This window comes from Procambarus clarkii, chromosome 51, assembly GCF_040958095.1.
Source record: "Procambarus clarkii isolate CNS0578487 chromosome 51, FALCON_Pclarkii_2.0, whole genome shotgun sequence".
In the NCBI taxonomy this organism is placed as follows: domain Eukaryota; kingdom Metazoa; phylum Arthropoda; class Malacostraca; order Decapoda; family Cambaridae; genus Procambarus; species Procambarus clarkii.
The window spans coordinates 14,174,779-14,194,049 of NC_091200.1; the positions used below are offsets into that span (position 1 = coordinate 14,174,779).

General features: G+C 47.3%; 1 protein-coding gene across 1 annotated transcript in view; it reads right to left on the reverse strand.

The window, feature by feature from the left end:
* Window positions 1-19,271, reverse strand: part of LOC123774536 (insulin receptor-related protein) — an 879,124-nt gene that overhangs the window by 310,616 nt on the left and 549,237 nt on the right. Inside the window, exon 10 of the mRNA XM_069303789.1 lies at window positions 8,047-8,191. Within this exon, the coding sequence (XP_069159890.1) occupies window positions 8,047-8,191 (145 nt within the window). The remainder of the gene's footprint in view (window positions 1-8,046; window positions 8,192-19,271) is intronic.

Here is a 19,271-nt window from a genome sequence, read left to right on the forward strand (position 1 = left end):
CGGATGGCCAAGGGTACACTTTTATGTAAGTCTGTGCTGTCTTTACCACTCTCCAGGCAATAAGAACTTCTGTAGAGAACGTAGTGTTCCCTAGGTGGTACTATGATATCCTTTGTGTATGCTCATAGAGAAATATTATAAATGGAGGCACACTTAAACACAGTGATAAAATGTGTGAATTTACTGATCCAAATTACATGAACGCACACACAATGACAAGTAATACATGAATATGAAAATAAGGATAATAAGTCTGGAGATCGTCAGCCGCCTCTTCTTCCACGACCTCCAACACTCCTTCAGCTGGGCAGAAAGACAGGAGTCCCACACTCTCTCACAGGAGGGCCTCTTCACCACGTCAGCGCCTCTTCTTCACTGTCCTGCCGTCCATACACACTGTCCCCTCTGACAGTCCTGGACACAAGCTGCCTTGCAGCCTATTCTACTACTAAAGTATTAATGTCCTGTTGCCACATACATAAGTAACTATTGTGGCCTAACTAGCCTACTCACACAAGGGGTAATGGGAGGGAAAATGATCTACCTTACATTCCTGGCTCACGACGCCTGTCCCTCGATGGTGTGAGGTTCCCACGCTTCCTGGGTCGATCCTTGACGATCCAGGACGTTCCACAGGTCCTCAGGTGTCGTGGAGCCTTCGCGTCGTCGCCGTTCCAATCCCTGAGATTCAGCTACCCCAATCCTGGTTCATCGATAGGCGCTGAGCTAATCACTATTTTCCCACACTCGCCCCTTCCACAAGGCGTTGCTCCTTGTCCTAGGAACGGTGTCGTCCTTCCAAAACCCTCAGTGGATGTGACCCGGTCACAGCTAGGCTTGCCCGCCACACCTTTTCAGGCCCTCAACGGCCAGCGTCGCCGCCCAGCGTCGTCGCCGAATATTGTCCAAGTTTGGCACTCTTTCGCTCAATAAACTTGGTTCCTTTTTGCTTCCCAGAAGCGCGGGGTCTCCAATACGTGAGATGGGCTGCGATAGCCTGCACTGATCCACCAAGAAAGGCTTGTAGAGCCTCAAAGCCTTGAGAGCAGACCGAGGTGCGTCCTCTCGCTTCCGAGGTTAGGTCAACTCTGACGTTGGCGCCGCCCGGGGCACTCGGTGACGTCACTGCAGGCCCTGATTGGTCGCCCACGACCTAAGTCAGCCAATCCGCGATCGGCTAGTGTCCCTTCCAAAAGGTCATATCTGCATTAGGGGATACACTTTCATTTTATATCAGGGCGCCAATTTCCCCTTATTTACAACTTATAATGTAACTTCCTTCCTTTAACTGGCAGCCGGTCTGGTCGCCACATATGTCAATAGACTCCCTGAACCTCAGAGAATCAGGAGGGAGAGTTGATATGACTCTTTACGCCGGCAAATGAAAGAAATAAGGAGAGGGCACCGTAACAGTACTCATGTTTTTTTTTTCTGGGGTTTTCTGTTTGTACATTGCGCTTTCTTTTATAAATAAATAAACAAACTTCTAACTCGGAACTGTTACTCTCTGGCTCCTGCCGGTTAGGTAATTCCCTACCCATGCTAGGGCTTTTCCACTTACTCCTGCCTGCTTCTCAGGTCTGAACAGCAATTTCCTGCTGTACGGTACTGTATCAAAGGTTTTTTAGCAGTCCAGAAATATGCAATCTGCCCCATCCTTCGCAGTTCTGTCTTATTCTTGTTATTTTATTTATTTATTTACTTATCTATATGTACAAAAGTTCTTACATTCTTGTACAGCCACTAGCATGCACAGCATATCGGACAAGTCCGTAATTCTAATTTTCCCCAGAATACGACCCGCCAAATCATTTAAAACCAGGTACCCATTCGCTGCTGGGTGAACAAAGACTCCTGTTAAGGATTAGCACCCAGTCAATCCTCCCCAGCCAGGATACGAACCCAGGCCAAAGCGCTCTCAAAGCGCCGGGCGAGTGTTTTACCACTGCGGCACGTGAATTGCCCTACTGTTACTTTTTCGTAGAATTCCAGAAGGTTTGTTCGGCATGATTTCCGTTCCCTGAACCCATGTTGGTATTTGTTTATGTGCCTAATTTCTTCTGTGTAACCAGTCTTAACCTGATTATTCTTTCCAGTTCTTTGCAGGGAATGCTTGTCAGGGATACTGGTCTGTAGTTAAGTGCCTCTTCCCTATCTCCTTTCTTGAAAATTGGTACCACATTTGCCGTCTTCCAGCAACAGGGCAACTTGCCCTTCGTAAGTGACTCATTATAGATCCTTGCTAGAGACACGCTGAGGACCTGCGCTGCCTCTTTTAGTATCCACGGTGATACATTGTCTGGTCCAACTGCTTTAGTTTCATCCAGTGTTGTTAGCTGTTACATTACCTCTTCTACTGTCACTTCTATATTCATTAGTCTCTCATCTTGGGTTATCTCTTCTTCTAACAATGGCAGCTGCTCAGTTTCGGTTGTGAACACTCCATGGAAAATGGCATTCAGTGCCTCCTAGATTTCTTTGCCATTTTCTGTATATCTCCCTTCTGTTTTCCTTAGTCTTATCACCGATATTTTTCTTCTTATATGACTGTCGTAATTTAGGTTGGTTTTTTACTTTCATAGCAATATCATTCTCATAATTTCTTTCCGATACTCTCCGTATATTTATGTGTTCGTTCCTAGCTCTGTTGCATCTGATCTTATTGTTCTGTGTCCTTTGTCCTCTGTACTTCCTCCACTCCCTCCTGCTTCTCATTTTTGCTTCCTGACTCTGTCTATTAAATTGTGAGTTTTTATATTTCCTCCTAGTTATTTCTCTTACTGTTGGTATAAAACTCTCTTCGGCCTCCTTGCATTTGCACTTGACTAGGTCTATCATATCTTGTACTATTTTTCTTATTAGTTCTTCCTCCCACTGCACTTCTCCCAGATATTATCTTATCCTCTTGTAGTTCCCTTTCCTATAGTCTACTCTCCTTTCCCAAACCTCTTGCCCCGTGGTCACAATTTTAGGCTCATTTGTTCATTTATTCAACATTGTATTTATTCACATTGAATTCCATTTGGCACATGGTTCTCCAAGCACTTATTTTATCTAGATTAATTTGAAGGGCATGATAATCATCTAGGTCTCCTCTCTTCCCTAGTAGGTTAGCAAACAAAATTGATCTTTCCTGAGTTCTTTTATTTCTTGAGTCATTGTGTTTCTTGAGTCGTTGTATGTGTTGAGTCCGAGTGTGTCAGTGTACTAGTCCCTGGCCATGGCTGTGTCTGTATACACAAATAATATGGGCTTGACCTGTGGAGTGTGAGACCGTGGAGGACGCTCCCACACCTGGACTACTTGGCTCCCTTAAGAGCCACACACGCACTACTTGTGCGTGTATGAGGGAGGCGGAGGCTAAGACAAACAAATGTAAACAAACATAGCTGGGGTGAACGTAATAAACAAACGTGTGGGGTAAACCAGAAATTAATGCACTAATAGGCTCATGCTGAATATTAATGCTGGAGAAGCTAACTAACTGTCGCTATCCCTGTCACATTACTCTCCGCGGCTCACGCTGCCACCTCAGAAAAAGTTGGATAGAGAAAAAGTAACAAAATGTGCTCAAAATATATATACGGATTCAGGAATATTCAACACTACTACTGCTGCTGCTACTGTTGCTACTTCACTCGACTTGATAATGGTCCACGACGGACCGAATCGTCGTCCTTTCTTCGTCTTCAGATGTGTGGTTTGGTCATCATACTACTACTACTGCTATCACTACCAGTACTATTACAATTACTACCAATACTGCTGCTACTACTACTATTATTGCTACCACTACTGATATTACTACTACTACCACATTCAGTACTACAACTATTACTACTGAGACTGCTGATGCTACTACTACTGCTGCCTGCTACTTCTACTACTATTACTACTACTATTACTACTACTGTTACTACTACTATTACTACTACTGTTACCACAACTATTAGTAATACTACTACTACTGTTACTACTACTACGGTTATTATTAATACTACTACTACTACTACTACTACTGTTACTGCTACTACTGCTGTTACTACTACTACTGTTACTACTACTGTTACTATTACTACTACTATGTTACAACCCTTGAAACCTAGATATGGTTCTTTTGCTTGCAGTGATAAAAAATTAGTACATTCGGCCTTGCCATAAAGTTTCGTCTAGGGTATGATAGAGTGAAACACTGTTTTACCAATACTGCTGCTTATACAACCAGCAACAATACTGCAACAGTACAACCAGCCACGCACAAGACACAGAGCCGGAGGTATAAAACCACATCTAACTACACAGAGCAGATACTGAAAGACACAGACCCATAGACACACACACAAGCAAACCAACAAACAAAAAACCGGAACATGCAGGAACCGGAAAACAAAACCCGCCCCACCCAGACACACACATGCAACCCCACCCCACAACCATGCACCCCATGTGCAAGCAACACCACAACACACAGTAATCATTTAGGAGGATATTTCTCAGGGAACTTCCACGATGGATACTTCCGCTTATAAGCCTCCCATATCAAATACCTCTGTTCGGAAGGGGAACGACAAACACGACGCCGCAGGCACATCATATACTCTGGAACCACCAAACCCGGTGGGAGCACACTCCCCCAACCAGAGGTCACCGAAGACGAAGAACTAGTCAAGTGAGGCAGGAAGACCGCCGCCGTGGAAGCAGGAGATACCAGAACAGTGGGCGGAGGCTGCCGAGGCGGCAACACCACCTCCGACAAAACATGAGACACAGAAGTAATGGCCAGAGTCGTGAGGGGCAACAAAACCGCTGCCGGCAAAACAGGGGACGGGGGAGCAGTTTTCTTCAGCACCACCACCAGGTCGCCACCCTCACCCTCAACCTCGCAAGGAGGAACCACCCCTCACGAGGAACTGGTGCTATCCGACGCGGACGACGAACCCAAATCAAGAGCCACAGGCCACACACTAGCACACATCCCTACAGCAGGAACCACACCAGGGGCCCATACCATCCACCGGAACCACACCAGCACCAGACGCACCATCCTTGCACTCCACAGAGGAACAGATCGCAGAAGAAATATCAACACACGCTGCATTCTCACATTCCTCTGCCCACGTACGAGGAGGCGAAGCACCCGTATCCGTACGTGAATGCTTGGGGACAGGTCGTTGGTCATCGGAGCTGTCACCCCCTGCAGGAGGCACCCGAGAAGAGCTGGCGGCAGGCCGCCCCACAACCGGGGGAGCTCGACCCCGCAGAATGTCAGCCTCAGCGACATGGGGGACGAGACCGCCACCCACAGAGTAGACAGGAGAAAGAACAGGCACGGCCGGAGGAGGGAAAGGGATCAACACAGGTAAGAGAGCCTGCAGGGATGTCGAAGGCAACAGAGGCACAGAGGTGGAAACGGGTGCAGAAGCTGTCGGAAGCGAAGAGACAGACTGTGGGGGCAGAGCCGCACACACCACCACTTCGTCGTGTACACCACCATCTACACACGCTGGGTCAGCAGTCGGGGAACTCAAAACCACCACCGGGTCAGCAGGCGGCAGGGGAACCTCCCCACCCACTCTATCACGAGACGACAAGTCCTGCGCCACCAACGGGAGAAAATCCTCTTCCTAGAACAGATTAACAGGTGCAGCCACGAACCCAGTGCAAGCAGCCGCCAGGTACCCCTCAAGGCCGCAACAAAAACAGGAGCATGGCTGTCCTGCATAGAATGCCCGCAGAGTGTACCCCAGCAAGGTAACTGTGGAGGGAACTGGGGACTTGAGTCTCAAGGTGAGAGTCCGTGTACCACAGGAGACCCCACATCATCTGCCGGAAGAGATGGAGTTCATGCGGAGGGAGACCACCGTACCATATTGGCCAAAGTATCTCTACAGAAGGGCCTCCGAAAACTTGAAGGGCACACTATGCAATGCCACATAAATAATAGAGCAGCAGCAGTCGGAAATGGCGACCGTACCGTCGTCCCCAGGGAGGGTCAATGTTCGTCCATCATAGTGGGCGACAAACTCCTTGTACACCGCCGTGCAGTTTAATTTCACTTGTGTTCGGTGGGTAGTCAGGAGCTGGAGTCCGTACACCTCGTCCACACGAACAGGTAACATGTCCAACAACACAACCTCAAGAGCAAAGTATGAAGCACGTCCTGAAAACTCCAAACCAACGGTCTCCGTCCGGCGAAGAGGGGGGAAGAGGGGTCTCCATGGCGCTGACATGCCAAACAGCACCCTTCCTCACGTAACTCCAGGCAACAACTCCAGGGTGAGAAGTAGAACTGGCGAACAGTAGTGAGTGGAGTACCTCAAGGATCGGTGCTGGGACCAGTTTGTTACCAACTAGGTAGTGACCTGATTTCTCACTATGTTAATGTATGCATATTTATACATTCATCACACCTCATTTTTGTTATACATTACCAAAATTACCTATACTGTTTTCAGTGCTGTAGTACTGTCATATCATTCTGTGGACGTGTGTCCTGGAAGACCATTGTATTCTCCTATTGTATTGGGTGGTATGAGAGGTTGTTAGTGCTGCCCAACTGTATAATCGGACCCGTATTAGACAGGGAACATTTCATGTGCGTTGGTGGGCATAACTGTTGCCAGTTTTGCATTGCATTCCATTAATACTTGTTTTCCTTTTGAGAAGCCTATTCATTTGAGTTGTTATTCCAAAATGTATGAAATATTACATACTTTTGTTTAGAAGTGTTTGAGAGTGACTATCTCAGTAGGGAAGTGTCGCTGATGGAGATGTGTTGTTTGTGGCGATTGGTATTATTTATCTGAGCCTCGCTCACGTGTGAGGAAGCAGAAGGAGTGGGCAGCAGTTGGAAGGTGGTAGAGCTGGCTGCAAGACGTAAGTTAAGTAGAGTGGATGTTTGCTCCTAGGTGTTGTCAACGAGTCTGGTATTTCATGTGTCTTATTACTAAAGTCATATATTATTTATCTTTAAATGTGTCAGTGGTCATAAGCCTGTGTACAGTGATTATTATTGTATCTGTATTTATATATGAGTTTTGTTCCTACCATATAGTTAACTGGTGTTCTTATTTTATAAGTGTTTGACAAGAGCAAAACACTGTTCAATGAGAGCAAGTGTAAATTTATGGAAATGGGTCTAGGTGACAGGAGACTAAAGGGACAGTGCACAATGAAGAGAAACTACCTTCCTGTGACGACCCGAGAAAGAGACCTGGGAGTGGACGTAACACCGAATCTAACTCCTGAGGCACATATAAATAGGATAACAATAGCAGCGTATTCTATGCTAGCAAAAGTTAGAACATCATTCAGAAACGTAAGTAAGGAAGCATTTAGGGGCTTTACATTGCCTACGTAAGACCAGTCTTAGAGTATGCAGCCCCCATCATGGTGTCCCCATCTGAAGAAACATAGAAGGAAACTGGAAAAGGTTCAGAAGTTTGAGACGAGATTCACCCCAGAATTGCGAAGGATGGTGTATGAAGAGCGACTGAAGGAACTGAACCTAACGACGGTGAAAAAAAATGAGGAAGCAGGGCAATATGATAGGGAAATAGGACAGGAATCATTGCTTTAAGCAACTGGGGGCTAGAAAAGCGGGATCCAAGAGTAAATGTTCGAGCGTGAAGGCATGAGCCTGCATAGGTGTTACAAATAGGCTAGTATACAGACACGCACACACAAAGTGAGGAGGTGGCTGAGAGTAAAACCGTTATTAACTTCAAATGACATATGACAAAGAGTACTGGGAAGACGGGACACCACGAGCGTAGCTCTCATCTTGTAACGACACCTTGGTAAGTACACAGACTGTGCTCTCCTTTGTGTTACACTGCTGCTACTCTTCCTAATCATTCCCTCCAAAATATTCTAATAATTTCTCCTAACTATTAACTGCTCCCGGCTTGGCGCTTTCGCCTGATAATTCCTGATAATTCATTATTAATTGCACTCACTGCTATCTGCAGACCGCTAGGAATCTTAACACATCTAGAACCTCTTCTTAAGTTCTCCCTTTCCCTTAGAACGTCATCCAGCACCTACTTGCTGTGGAGGAGTATCTCTCCACCTATCCTGGTGAGGCTGTTGAGGAAGCTGAGGGAGGTGAGGCTGGAGCGGAAGATCTTGAGGAAGCCGGTGATCTCCTCTATGTTGCTCAGATGCTCCTCCAGTTCCCTCTCCAGGTTCTCTGTTGCCGCCACACGTTAGGGACGGAGGAGTTGTCTTATTAGAGAAATGTACACTACACCACGGTAAAACAGGCAGGTCAGTGAATATACTCACACACACACACACACACACACACACACACACACACACACACACACACACACACACACACACACACACACACACACACACACACACACACACACATGATGATGCCCTTCCTGTCCCAACCCCTGGTGCCCACCTTGGGTGCCCTCCCCCCGATCCCCCCCTCCCCAGGATCTCCCGGCTCCCCCACCCCCAAGCCCTCTATTCTCCCCCATCCCTCCCAAACTCTCCAGTATCCCCCATCCGCCTGAGCCCTCCCTTCTTCCTCAACCTACTCTGCACTCCCTTTCCCCCAACCTCACTTCCAAGACCCCCTCCCTGTTATGCCCGCCCGAGCCCCCCATTCCTTCCCATCCCTCCAAACCTTCCCTCCTCCCACCCCCATCAAGCCTTCCCTTCTCCCACACTCCCCAAAGCTTCCCCCTCTCACCCATTCCCCAAGCCTCCCCCTCTCACCCATCTATCCCAAGCCTCCCCCACCCCTTCACCCCCCATGCCCTCTTTTCTCCCCAACCCCCCCTCAAACCCTCCCCCCTACACCTTCCTCACCGTACCGGATCCTCCCAGTCCCCGCACAACCCAGATCTCCCAGGTCCCTCTTCATTAGCCCTCCCATCCCCGTTCCTCCATGTTTCCCTGCTTCAGGGGAAGCAATAGGATCTGTGAAGGGACAGAAGAGAGTCAGTTTCAGGGTGATGTACTCGAACATAGATGGGATCACAAGCCAGGCAAGTGAACTACGGGAAAGAGCACAAGAAGTGAACCCAGATGTAATTGGACTCACAGAAACAAAACTTTCAGGAATCATAATGAATGCGGTGTTTCCCCAGGACTACACTGTAATAAGGAAAGAGAGGGAGAGAAGGGGAGGAGGTGGAGTGGCCCTACTAATGAGAAAGGAATGGAGTTTCAAGGAGATGGTCATCCTGGGCTGCAAAGGATTCAGAGACTACATAACAGGCACCATTGGGAGGACCAAAAGTAGTAGTAGCAGTGATATACAACCCTCCACGAAATGACAGAAGACCCAGGCAAGAGTATGACAACAACAACACGGCAGTTAACACTATAATTGAGAAGGCAGCCTCTGCTGCCTGTAGAAATAGATCCCATCTGCTCATCATGGGGGACTTCAATCACGGAAGGATAGATTGGGAGAACAAGGAACCGCATGGAGGAGAGGATACATGGAGAGGCAAATTAATGGAGGTGGCTGTGAGGGAATGGTTCACCAGCTCACTTACAATGGTGCTCTTATGCCTGTGGAAGTCAGTACACTTGTTAAGTGCACGGACCTAAGTTTGGTAACATGTAGCCCCAGTCATCAGCATTCCAGAAATGTTACCCCTGGCCAGGGTAGCACATCTGTGAACAGAGATATAGCCGATAGCATCATTTCATTGTATGGCTTGGAGCGAGGACTCAAGATTTGCGCGGTAATATTGAGAGGCCTGGTAAGCGTGGGCCTCCCGCGGGCTCTAGCATCGTCGTCATGGCAACGGCAGGCGTCCATCTTGAGCCGCCATGTTGGTCGGCCATCTTGAGTTGCCCTAGGGCCATGCTACACCGCCGCTGATTGGTTGAGAGAGTTAGGCTATTGTGTGCCTCCCTCTCATTGGCTCTTTCGAGGAGGACTGGGGAATCGCCGGTGTTTCTCCCTCAAGGCATCATTCTGCTCCAGTCACCCCCATAGCCTGACGTCTCTCTCTTGCCCATTTGGCCAAATTGGGCAAGACGATGTCATGGTGACTGTCTCCTCAGCTTCTCTACTGCTGCCTCCACCAAGACCGCCAGCTGCACAGTCAGAATCCAGCTGGAGTCATCGTCGAGGAGTAGATAGATAGGGAACGAGTGAGAAAAATCTGGGACGTGGGTAATTTGCATACGAGCAGTAACAGACTCGTGGATCCCCATATCAGTGATTATAGACGTTCAAATTCCTGCTAGTGCTCTGTAGCTATCGATGGGAACGGGGAAATTCGTGTAAGTGTTTTAAGGCAGATTTCCCATGTTTGTGTAAGACGCCATATGTTGTGCGCGTCACCTGGGTATGAATGCTCTGCTTCACCGGTGGGTTGAGGGTGCGAACCGGGCCGTGTTGTGAGGCAGGGTTCGAAAGATGCGTCACGCCATCCTGTACGAAGGAAACCACGTGAGGTATCAGCTCCACGTGAGGTATCAGCTCCACGTGAGGTATCAGCTCCACGTGAGGTATCAGCTCCACGTGAGGTATCAGCTCCACGTGAGGTATCAGCTCCACGTGAGGTATCAGCTCCACGTGAGGTATCAGCTCCACGTGAGGTATCAGCTCCACGTGAGGTATCAGCTCCACGTGAGGTATCAGCTCCACGTGAGGTATCAGCTCCACGTGAGGTATCAGCTCCACCCAGCCTCCACCGCCATGACCAGCCACCCGCAGCGGGGTGCCTGATGTATGGTAATTGTGTGAGTGTGTGAGGCCGCCCGTATAAATGAGTAAGTACTTATGTGTGTATATCTGGTGATTTATATTCTCTTAAGCCTGAATTCAAAGTCAGGTGTTCCGTCGCATTGTCACTAACAGCACCTGTAGAGGTGAAGTGAAGTGTGGACGAGGAGATAATCACCCTTGTCGACATCTTGTCAGTCCAGAGGGATTTACGTCTTGTGTACACAGACGTACATGTGTGTGTGTGTGTGTGATGGGGTACGCACGGGAACATAGTATACATAGATTAGCCAAGGACTGAGAGGGATGTCCATGTAACATTTTATATTCCATTCTGGTAGAATTGTGGTAATTCAATCATTTTTGATCGTCCGTGGGACGGAGTGATATTATTTCATATTTAATCTTGCAGGTGTGGAATTCCAGTACTGAGCGCTCAGGTTAGTGTCAATGTGTAACGTCAGGGATTCCTGGCAATTGATTATTGTGGAGTGATACCAGATTGTGGTGTTAATTTCTTGTTTTGTTCACAGGGCCGTGACAAGTGTGAAATTATATATATATATATATATATATATATATATATATATATATATATATATATATATATATATATATATATATATATATATATATATATATATATATATAATATATGTCTACAGGAAAGACTGCTACCAAAATATACTAATATATATATATATATATATATATATATATATATATATATATATATATATATATATATATATATATATTTATTTATGCATATACAAGAATGTACATAAGGAATGTGAGGATACAAATATGGTATATATATATATATATATATATATATATATATATATATATATATATACATATATATATATATATATATATATATATATATATATATATATATATATATATATACATATATATATATATATATATACATATATATATATATATATATATATATATATATATATATATATATGTATATATATGTATATATATATATATGTATATATATATATGTATATATATATATGTATAAATATATATACATATATATATATACCATATTTGTATCCTCACATTCCTTATGTACATTCTTGTATATGCATAAATAAATATATATATATATATATATATATATATATATATATATATATATATATATATATATATATGTATATATATATATATATATGTATATATATATATATATATATATATATATATATATATATATATATGTATATATATATATATATATATATATATATATATATATATATATATATATATACCATATTTGTATCCTCACATTCCTTATGTACATTCTTGTATATGCATAAATAAATATATATATATATATATATATATATATATATATATATATATATATATATATATATATATATATATATATATATATATATATATATATATATTAGTATATTTTGGTAGCAGTCTTTCCTGTAGACATATATTATTAAATATGACCGAAAAAGTAAGATTAATAATTCTAACACGAATTTTCTCGATCTTTCGTACGTTTCTTTTCACTGTTGGTGGTAATTCAAAAATCAATTCTCCAAAATTCATTTTTATTTCTAGTCTGACGCGACACTTGAGCGCGTTTCGTAAAACTTATTACATTTTCAAAGACTTTAGTTTACACATACACAACTGAATAGAACTTACACATCTTCGATTTGTTTATATCTACATTTGAGTGAGGTGGATGGGGTGAGGTGGTATTAATAGGGTATTAAATTTCTAAACACAAGACAGAACACGAAACAATGGGTATTGAATGGAAGTGATTGTAGAAAGCCTATTGGTCCATATTTCTTGATGCTTCTATATTGGAGCAGAGTCTTGAGGTGGGTAGAATATAGTTGTGCATTAATTGGCTGTTGATTGCTGGTGTTGACTTCTTGATGTGTAGTGCCTCGCAGACGTCAAGCCGCCTGCTATCGCTGTATCTATCGATGATTTCTGTGTTGTTTACTAGGATTTCTCTGGCGATGGTTTGGTTGTGGGAAGAGATTATATGTTCCTTAATGGAGCCCTGTTGCTTATGCATCGTTAAACGCCTAGAAAGAGATGTTGTTGTCTTGTCTATATACTGGGTTTTTTGGAGCTTACAGTCCCCAAGAGGGCATTTGAAGGCATAGACGACGTTGGTCTCTTTTAAAGCGTTCTGCTTTGTGTCTGGAGAGTTTCTCATGAGTAGGCTGGCCGTTTTTCTGGTTTTAAAGTAAATCGTCAGTTGTATCCTCTGATTTTTGTCTGTAGGGATAACGTTTCTATTAACAATATCTTTCAGGACCCTTTCCTCCGTTTTATGAGCTGTGGAAAAGAAGTTCCTGTAAAATAGTCTAATAGGGGGTATAACTGTTGTGTTAGTTGTCTCTTCAGAGGTTGCATGGCGTTTCACTTTCCTTCTTATGATGTCTTCGACGAAACCATTGGAGAAGCCGTTGTTGACTAGGACCTGCCTTACCCTACAGAGTTCTTCGTCGACTTGCTTTCATTCTGAGATGTGGCTGAGAGCACGGTCGACATATGCGTTAACAACACTCCTCTTGTACCTGTCTGGGCAGTCGCTGTTGGCATTTAGGCACATTCCTATGTTCGTTTCCTTAGTGTAGACTGCAGTGTGGAAACCTCCGCTCTTTTCCATGACTGTTACATCTAGAAAGGGCAGCTTCCCATCCTTTTCCATCTCGTAAGTGAAACGCAGTACGGAACTCTGCTCAAATGCCTCCTTCAGCTCCTGCAGATGTCTGACATCAGGTACCTGTGTAAAAATGTCGTCAACATACCTGCAGTATATGGCCGGTTTCAAGTTCATGTCGACTAAGACTTTTTGCTCGATGGTACCCATGTAGAAGTTTGCAAACAGGACACCTAGGGGAGAACCCATGGCGATCCCATCTACTTGCTTATACATGTGCCCATCTGGGCTCAAGAAGGGTGCCTCTTTAGTACAAGCTTGGAGTAGTTTCCTTAGGATATTTTCTGGTATGTCAAGAGGAGTACAGGCCGGATCACGATACACTCTGTCGGCTATCATCCCGATGGTCTCGTCCACAGGTACGTTGGTAAACAGTGATTCGACGTCCAACGAGGCTCTTATCCCTGTGGCCCGTGTGCCCCGCAGTAAGTCAACAAATTCCTTTGGAGACTTCAGGCTGAAGGCGCAAGGGACATAAGGAGTCAGCAGGCCGTTGAGTCGCTTCGCCAGTCTGTACGTGGGTGTGGGTATCTGGCTAATGATTGGCCGAAGTGGGTTTCCAGGCTTGTGTGTCTTGACATTTCCATACGCATATCCAGGTTTATATTCCCGAGAGAAGGGATTCGTGACAAATCGCCAACATGGGTTCAGGGAGAGTAAATCTTGCCTTACTGGCCTAATATAATTCTACGACCAGGTGACAAAGATTAAGCAAGAAAGAGAAGGCTGGGCAGACTGCATTTTCTTGGATTGTCGGATAGCCTTTGGCACAGTACCTGATAAGAGGCTGGAATATAAGCTGGAGAGATAGGGAAGAGTAACTGGTAAGGTGCTCTAGTGGATAAGAGCACCTTATCCACTAGAACACCTTACCTGTAACTCTCTGCTTCCTGCCTGTAACTCTCTGCTGCCTAAGCAATAGGAAGCAGAGAGTTACAGTGAGGGGTGAGACCTCAGATTGGCTTGAAGTCACCAGTGGAATTCCACAGGGCTCTGTACTCGGTCTTATCCTGTTTCTAATATATGTGAATGATCTTAAGGAGGATATAGACTCATTTCTCTCAATGTTTGCTGACGATGCCAAAATTATGAGAAGGATTAAGACAGAGGAGGGCAGCTTGAGGCTTCAAGAAGACCTAGACAAGCTGAAGGAATGGTTAATAGAGTTACCTAAGCAAATGTAATGTAATGAAGATAGGTGTAGGGAGCAGGAGACCAGATACAAGGTATCATTTGGGAGATGAAATTCTTCAAGAGTCAGAGAGAGCAAAAGACATGGGAGTTGACATCACGCCAAACCATATCAAGAGGATAACATCAGCGGCATATTGCCAGGCTGGCCAACATAAAAGCGGCATTTAGAAACTTGAGTAAGGAATCATTCAGAACTTTGTACACCAAATATGTCAGACCAATCCTGCAGTATGCAGCCCCAGCATGGGGTCCATATCTAGTCAAGGATAAGACTAAACTGGAAAAAATTTACAGGTTTGCCACCAGACTAGTACCGGAGTTGAGAGGTATGAGTTACGCGGAGAGACTACGGGAATTACACCTCACGTCGCTGGAAGACAGAAGAATTAGGGGGGATATGATCACCACATACAAGATTCTCAAAGGAATTGATAGGATAGATAAAGACAGGCTATTTAACACAAGGGGCACACACACTAGGGGACACAGGAGAAAATTGAGTACCCAAACTAGCCACAGAGATATTAGAAAGAACGTTTTTAGTGTCAGAGTGGTTGACAAATGGAATGCATTAGGCAGTGATGTGGTGGAGGCTGACTCCATACACAGTTTCAAGTGTAGATATGATAGAGCCCAATAGACTCAGGAACCGGTACATTAGTTGATTGACAGTTGAGAGGCGGGACTAAAGAGCCAGAGCTCAACCCCCACAAGCACAAATAGGTGAATAGGTGAGTATACACAAACACACACACAAGGGGGGGGGGGGTGCCTGACGGCTGAGTGGTCTTTCCCACCCACCTTTACTCTCCCACCCCAGCCTTCCTTCCCTACTCTCCCACCCCACCCCTGCTTCCCTACTCTCCCACCCCACCCCTGCTTCCCTACTCTCCCACCCCACACCTGCTTCCCTACTCTCCTACCCCACCCCTGCTTCCCTACTCTCCCATCCCACCCCAGTTTCCCTACTCTCCCACCCCACCCCTGCTTCCCTACTCTCCCACCCCACCCCAGTTTCCCTATTCTCCCACCCCACCCCTGCTTCCCTACTCTCCCACCCCACCCCTGCTTCCCTACTCTCCCACCCCACCCCTGCTTCCCTACTCTCCCACCCCACCCCTGCTTCCCTACTCTCCCACCCCACCCCTGCTTCCCTACTCTCCCACCCCACCCCTGCTTCCCTACTCTCCTACCCCACCCCTGCTTCCCTACTCTCCCATCCCACCCCAGTTTCCCTACTCTCCCACCCCACCCCTGCTTCCCTACTCTCCCACCCCACCCCAGTTTCCCTACTCTCCCACCCCACCCCTGCTTCCCTACTCTCCCACCCCACCCCTGCTTCCCTACTCTCCCACCCCACCCCTGCTTCCCTACTCTCCCACCCCACCCCTGCTTCCCTACTCTCCCACCCCACCCCAGTTTCCCTACTCTCCCACCCCACCCCTGCTTCCCTACTCTCCCACCCCACCCCTGCTTCCCTACTCTCCCACCCCACCCCTGTTTCCCTACTCTCCCACCCCACCCCTGCTTCCCTACTCTCCCACCCCACCCCTGCTTCCCTACTCTCCCATCCCACCCCAGTTTCCCTACTCTCCCACCCCACCCCTGCTTCCCTACTCTCCCACCCCACCCCAGTTTCCCTACTCTCCCACCCCACCCCTGCTTCCCTACTCTCCCACCCCACCCCTGCTTCCCTACTCTCCCACCCCACCCCTGCTTCCCTACTCTCCCACCCCACCCCTGCTTCCCTACTCTCCCACCCCACCCCTGCTTCCCTACTCTCCCATCCCACCCCAGTTTCCCTACTCTCCCACCCCACCCCTGCTTCCCTACTCTCCCACCCCACCCCAGTTTCCCTACTCTCCCACCCCACCCCTGCTTCCCTACTCTCCCACCCCACCCCTGCTTCCCTACTCTCCCACCCCACCCCTGCTTCCCTACTCTCCCACCCCACCCCTGCTTCCCTACTCTCCCACCCCACCCCTGCTTCCCTACTCTCCCACCCCACCCCTGCTTCCCTACTCTCCCACCCCACCCCTGCTTCCCTACTCTCCCACCCCACCCCTGCTTCCCTACTCTCCCACCCCACCCCTGCTTCCCTACTCTCCCACCCCACCCCTGCTTCCCTACTCTCCCACCCCACCCCTGCTTCCCTACTCTCCCACCCCACCCCTGCTTCCCTACTCTCCCACCCCACCCCTGCTTCCCTACTCTCCCACCCCACCCCTGCTTCCCTACTTTCCCACCCCACCCCTGCTTCCCTACTCTCCCACCCCACCCCTGCTTCCCTACTCTCCCACCCCACCCCTGCTTCCCTACTCTTCCACCCCACCCCTGCTTCCCTACTCTCCCACCCCACCCCTGCTTCCCTACTCTCCCACCCCACCCCTGCTTCCCTACTCTCCCACCCCACCCCTGCTTCCCTACTCTCCCACCCCACAACTGCTTCCGTTTTGAAGGTTAGATCTACCCCTCTTGACGATCATCCTTTGAAGAGAATAAATATTCTGAAGGTCGTGAAGGAGGTTACCGGCATCACACCCACTGACATTAGCCAGGAAGGTGATGATATCGTGCTCTTCTTTTCATATGAGGAGGAGCTAGAAAAACTCTTGACCAACGACTGGGAGCCGGTCGGCCGAGCGGACAGCACGCTGGATTTGTGATCCTGTGGTCCTGGGTTCGATCCCAGGCGCCGGCGAGAAACAATGGGCAGAGTTTCTTTCACCCTATGCCCCTGTTACCTAGCAGTAAAATAGGTACCTGGGTGTTAGTCAGCTGTCACGGGCTGCTTCCTGGGGGTGGAGGCCTGGTCGAGGACCGGGCCGCGGGGATACTAAAAAAAGCCCCGAAATCATCTCAAGATAACCTCAAGATAACGATGCCATACTTCGCAAGAAGCACCACCTACATCCTCACTTCCCACGTCAGTTCCTGGCCGGAAGAACTGTTTTTACCAGCAGGACCAGCCGGTGGATCGCTGACCGACCACAACATAAGATCATGGGCAATATCGAGGACGAAAATCCGAACCAGTGTGTAATTTAACCTTCAGTTCTGCAGCACCGACAAATCGTAAATGAAGATTACTTTTACCACCACAGTTGCAGCCAACCAGGCTGCCACACAATGTTTTTACTGCTTCGGTTTACAAATACATCCCCACCAAGTAAAAAGGAACGTTACCATGAGATCCAACAGTGCTTCAAGTGCTACGAGCTCTCCCACCCCACCAACAAGTGTCAGCACCCCGTCCAGAAGTACAGCCTGTACGCACTGGACCATCACTTCTCCATATATAAGGCAACAACCCATCGCTGCTTGCTCTGTGATGGCAATCACCCCGCAATTTCCTACCGCTGCCCCCGCAGACAGGAAAGCATCAAGGCCCAGGTTGAAGCCCAGAGTAACAACCCTTCTACCTCCGCGATCAGAGACCCTGGCGTTCAACTCACCACCTCAGCTCCCACTCACCGACCAGAAGACTTTCCAGTCTTACCAAAGAGTGGTTCCTTCAACCATGGGACCCAGCCTTCACAATGGGGACCCAAGGCCCAACAGGCTCCTTCGCAGCCCCCTACATCACGTGCAGGCATTATCCCTGGTCTTCTTAGACTAGCGGAGAGGCTTTGCGGACCAGACAATCACCGTTTTGTCAGTGAACTGAACATATTATACTTAGCCAGTGGCCTGGACCCCATCATAGCCCCTGGCACAAGTTTCACTGTCTCCACTACCACTCCGGAGACTACCTCCAGGAAGACCACGTGGTCGATCTCAACAAGATCCAGAACCACCCATGACCCGGGCGGCACAGAGGTATTTCCCTCTCGAGCTCCCAACACTCCTACCATCACCATCTCAGCAGCCGCGCTAGCAGACATGCTGTCTACAAATGCTAACAGCGCCACCAATGCTCCTGAAATAACTTCTACCACCAATCCACGACACCTGAGCCTACCTCAGGCTGCGAGGCGAAAGACGAAAACACCAACTACGGAGGTTACGGACTCCTCAGACGAGGACATCTTAGAAGGAGCTCCACCGCCGCACCACAAATACGACACCTACTCGGTACAAGGTTTCCTCGTGGAAGCCACCTCACCAAACTCCAACGACAGCACGGCTCAGCCAAACACCCAGGCAAAGAAAAAATGGAAGATCTAGAGGCGTACACTAACCCCACCAGCTCCCTAACTGGTACAGCCAGCCCTTTAGGGCTGAAGACCCCCATCCATCCTAATCCCTAGTATCAGCCATTGGCAGATAATGGCTCCAAACACTCTCCACTTACGGGCTCACCATAGCCCGTGCTACTTGGAACTTTATGTTCTGAGTAGCTGAATCTAAAACAACATAAACACTGCTTCTCTACTCACCCACCCCACCGCTGCTTCCCTACTCTCCCACTATATTACAGTATTCTTCCTCCCTACCCTTCCTACCCTTCACCACCTTCCCTACCCTTCACCACCTTCCCTACCCTTCACCACCTTCCCTACCCATCAACACCTTCCCTACCCTTCACCCCTTTCTCTTCATCGCTGTAATATCTTCACTACATGTGTTCGTAAATGAATGAACCACACACAACAATCACTAATTATACAGAAACTAATGTGCTGGATGAGTCTC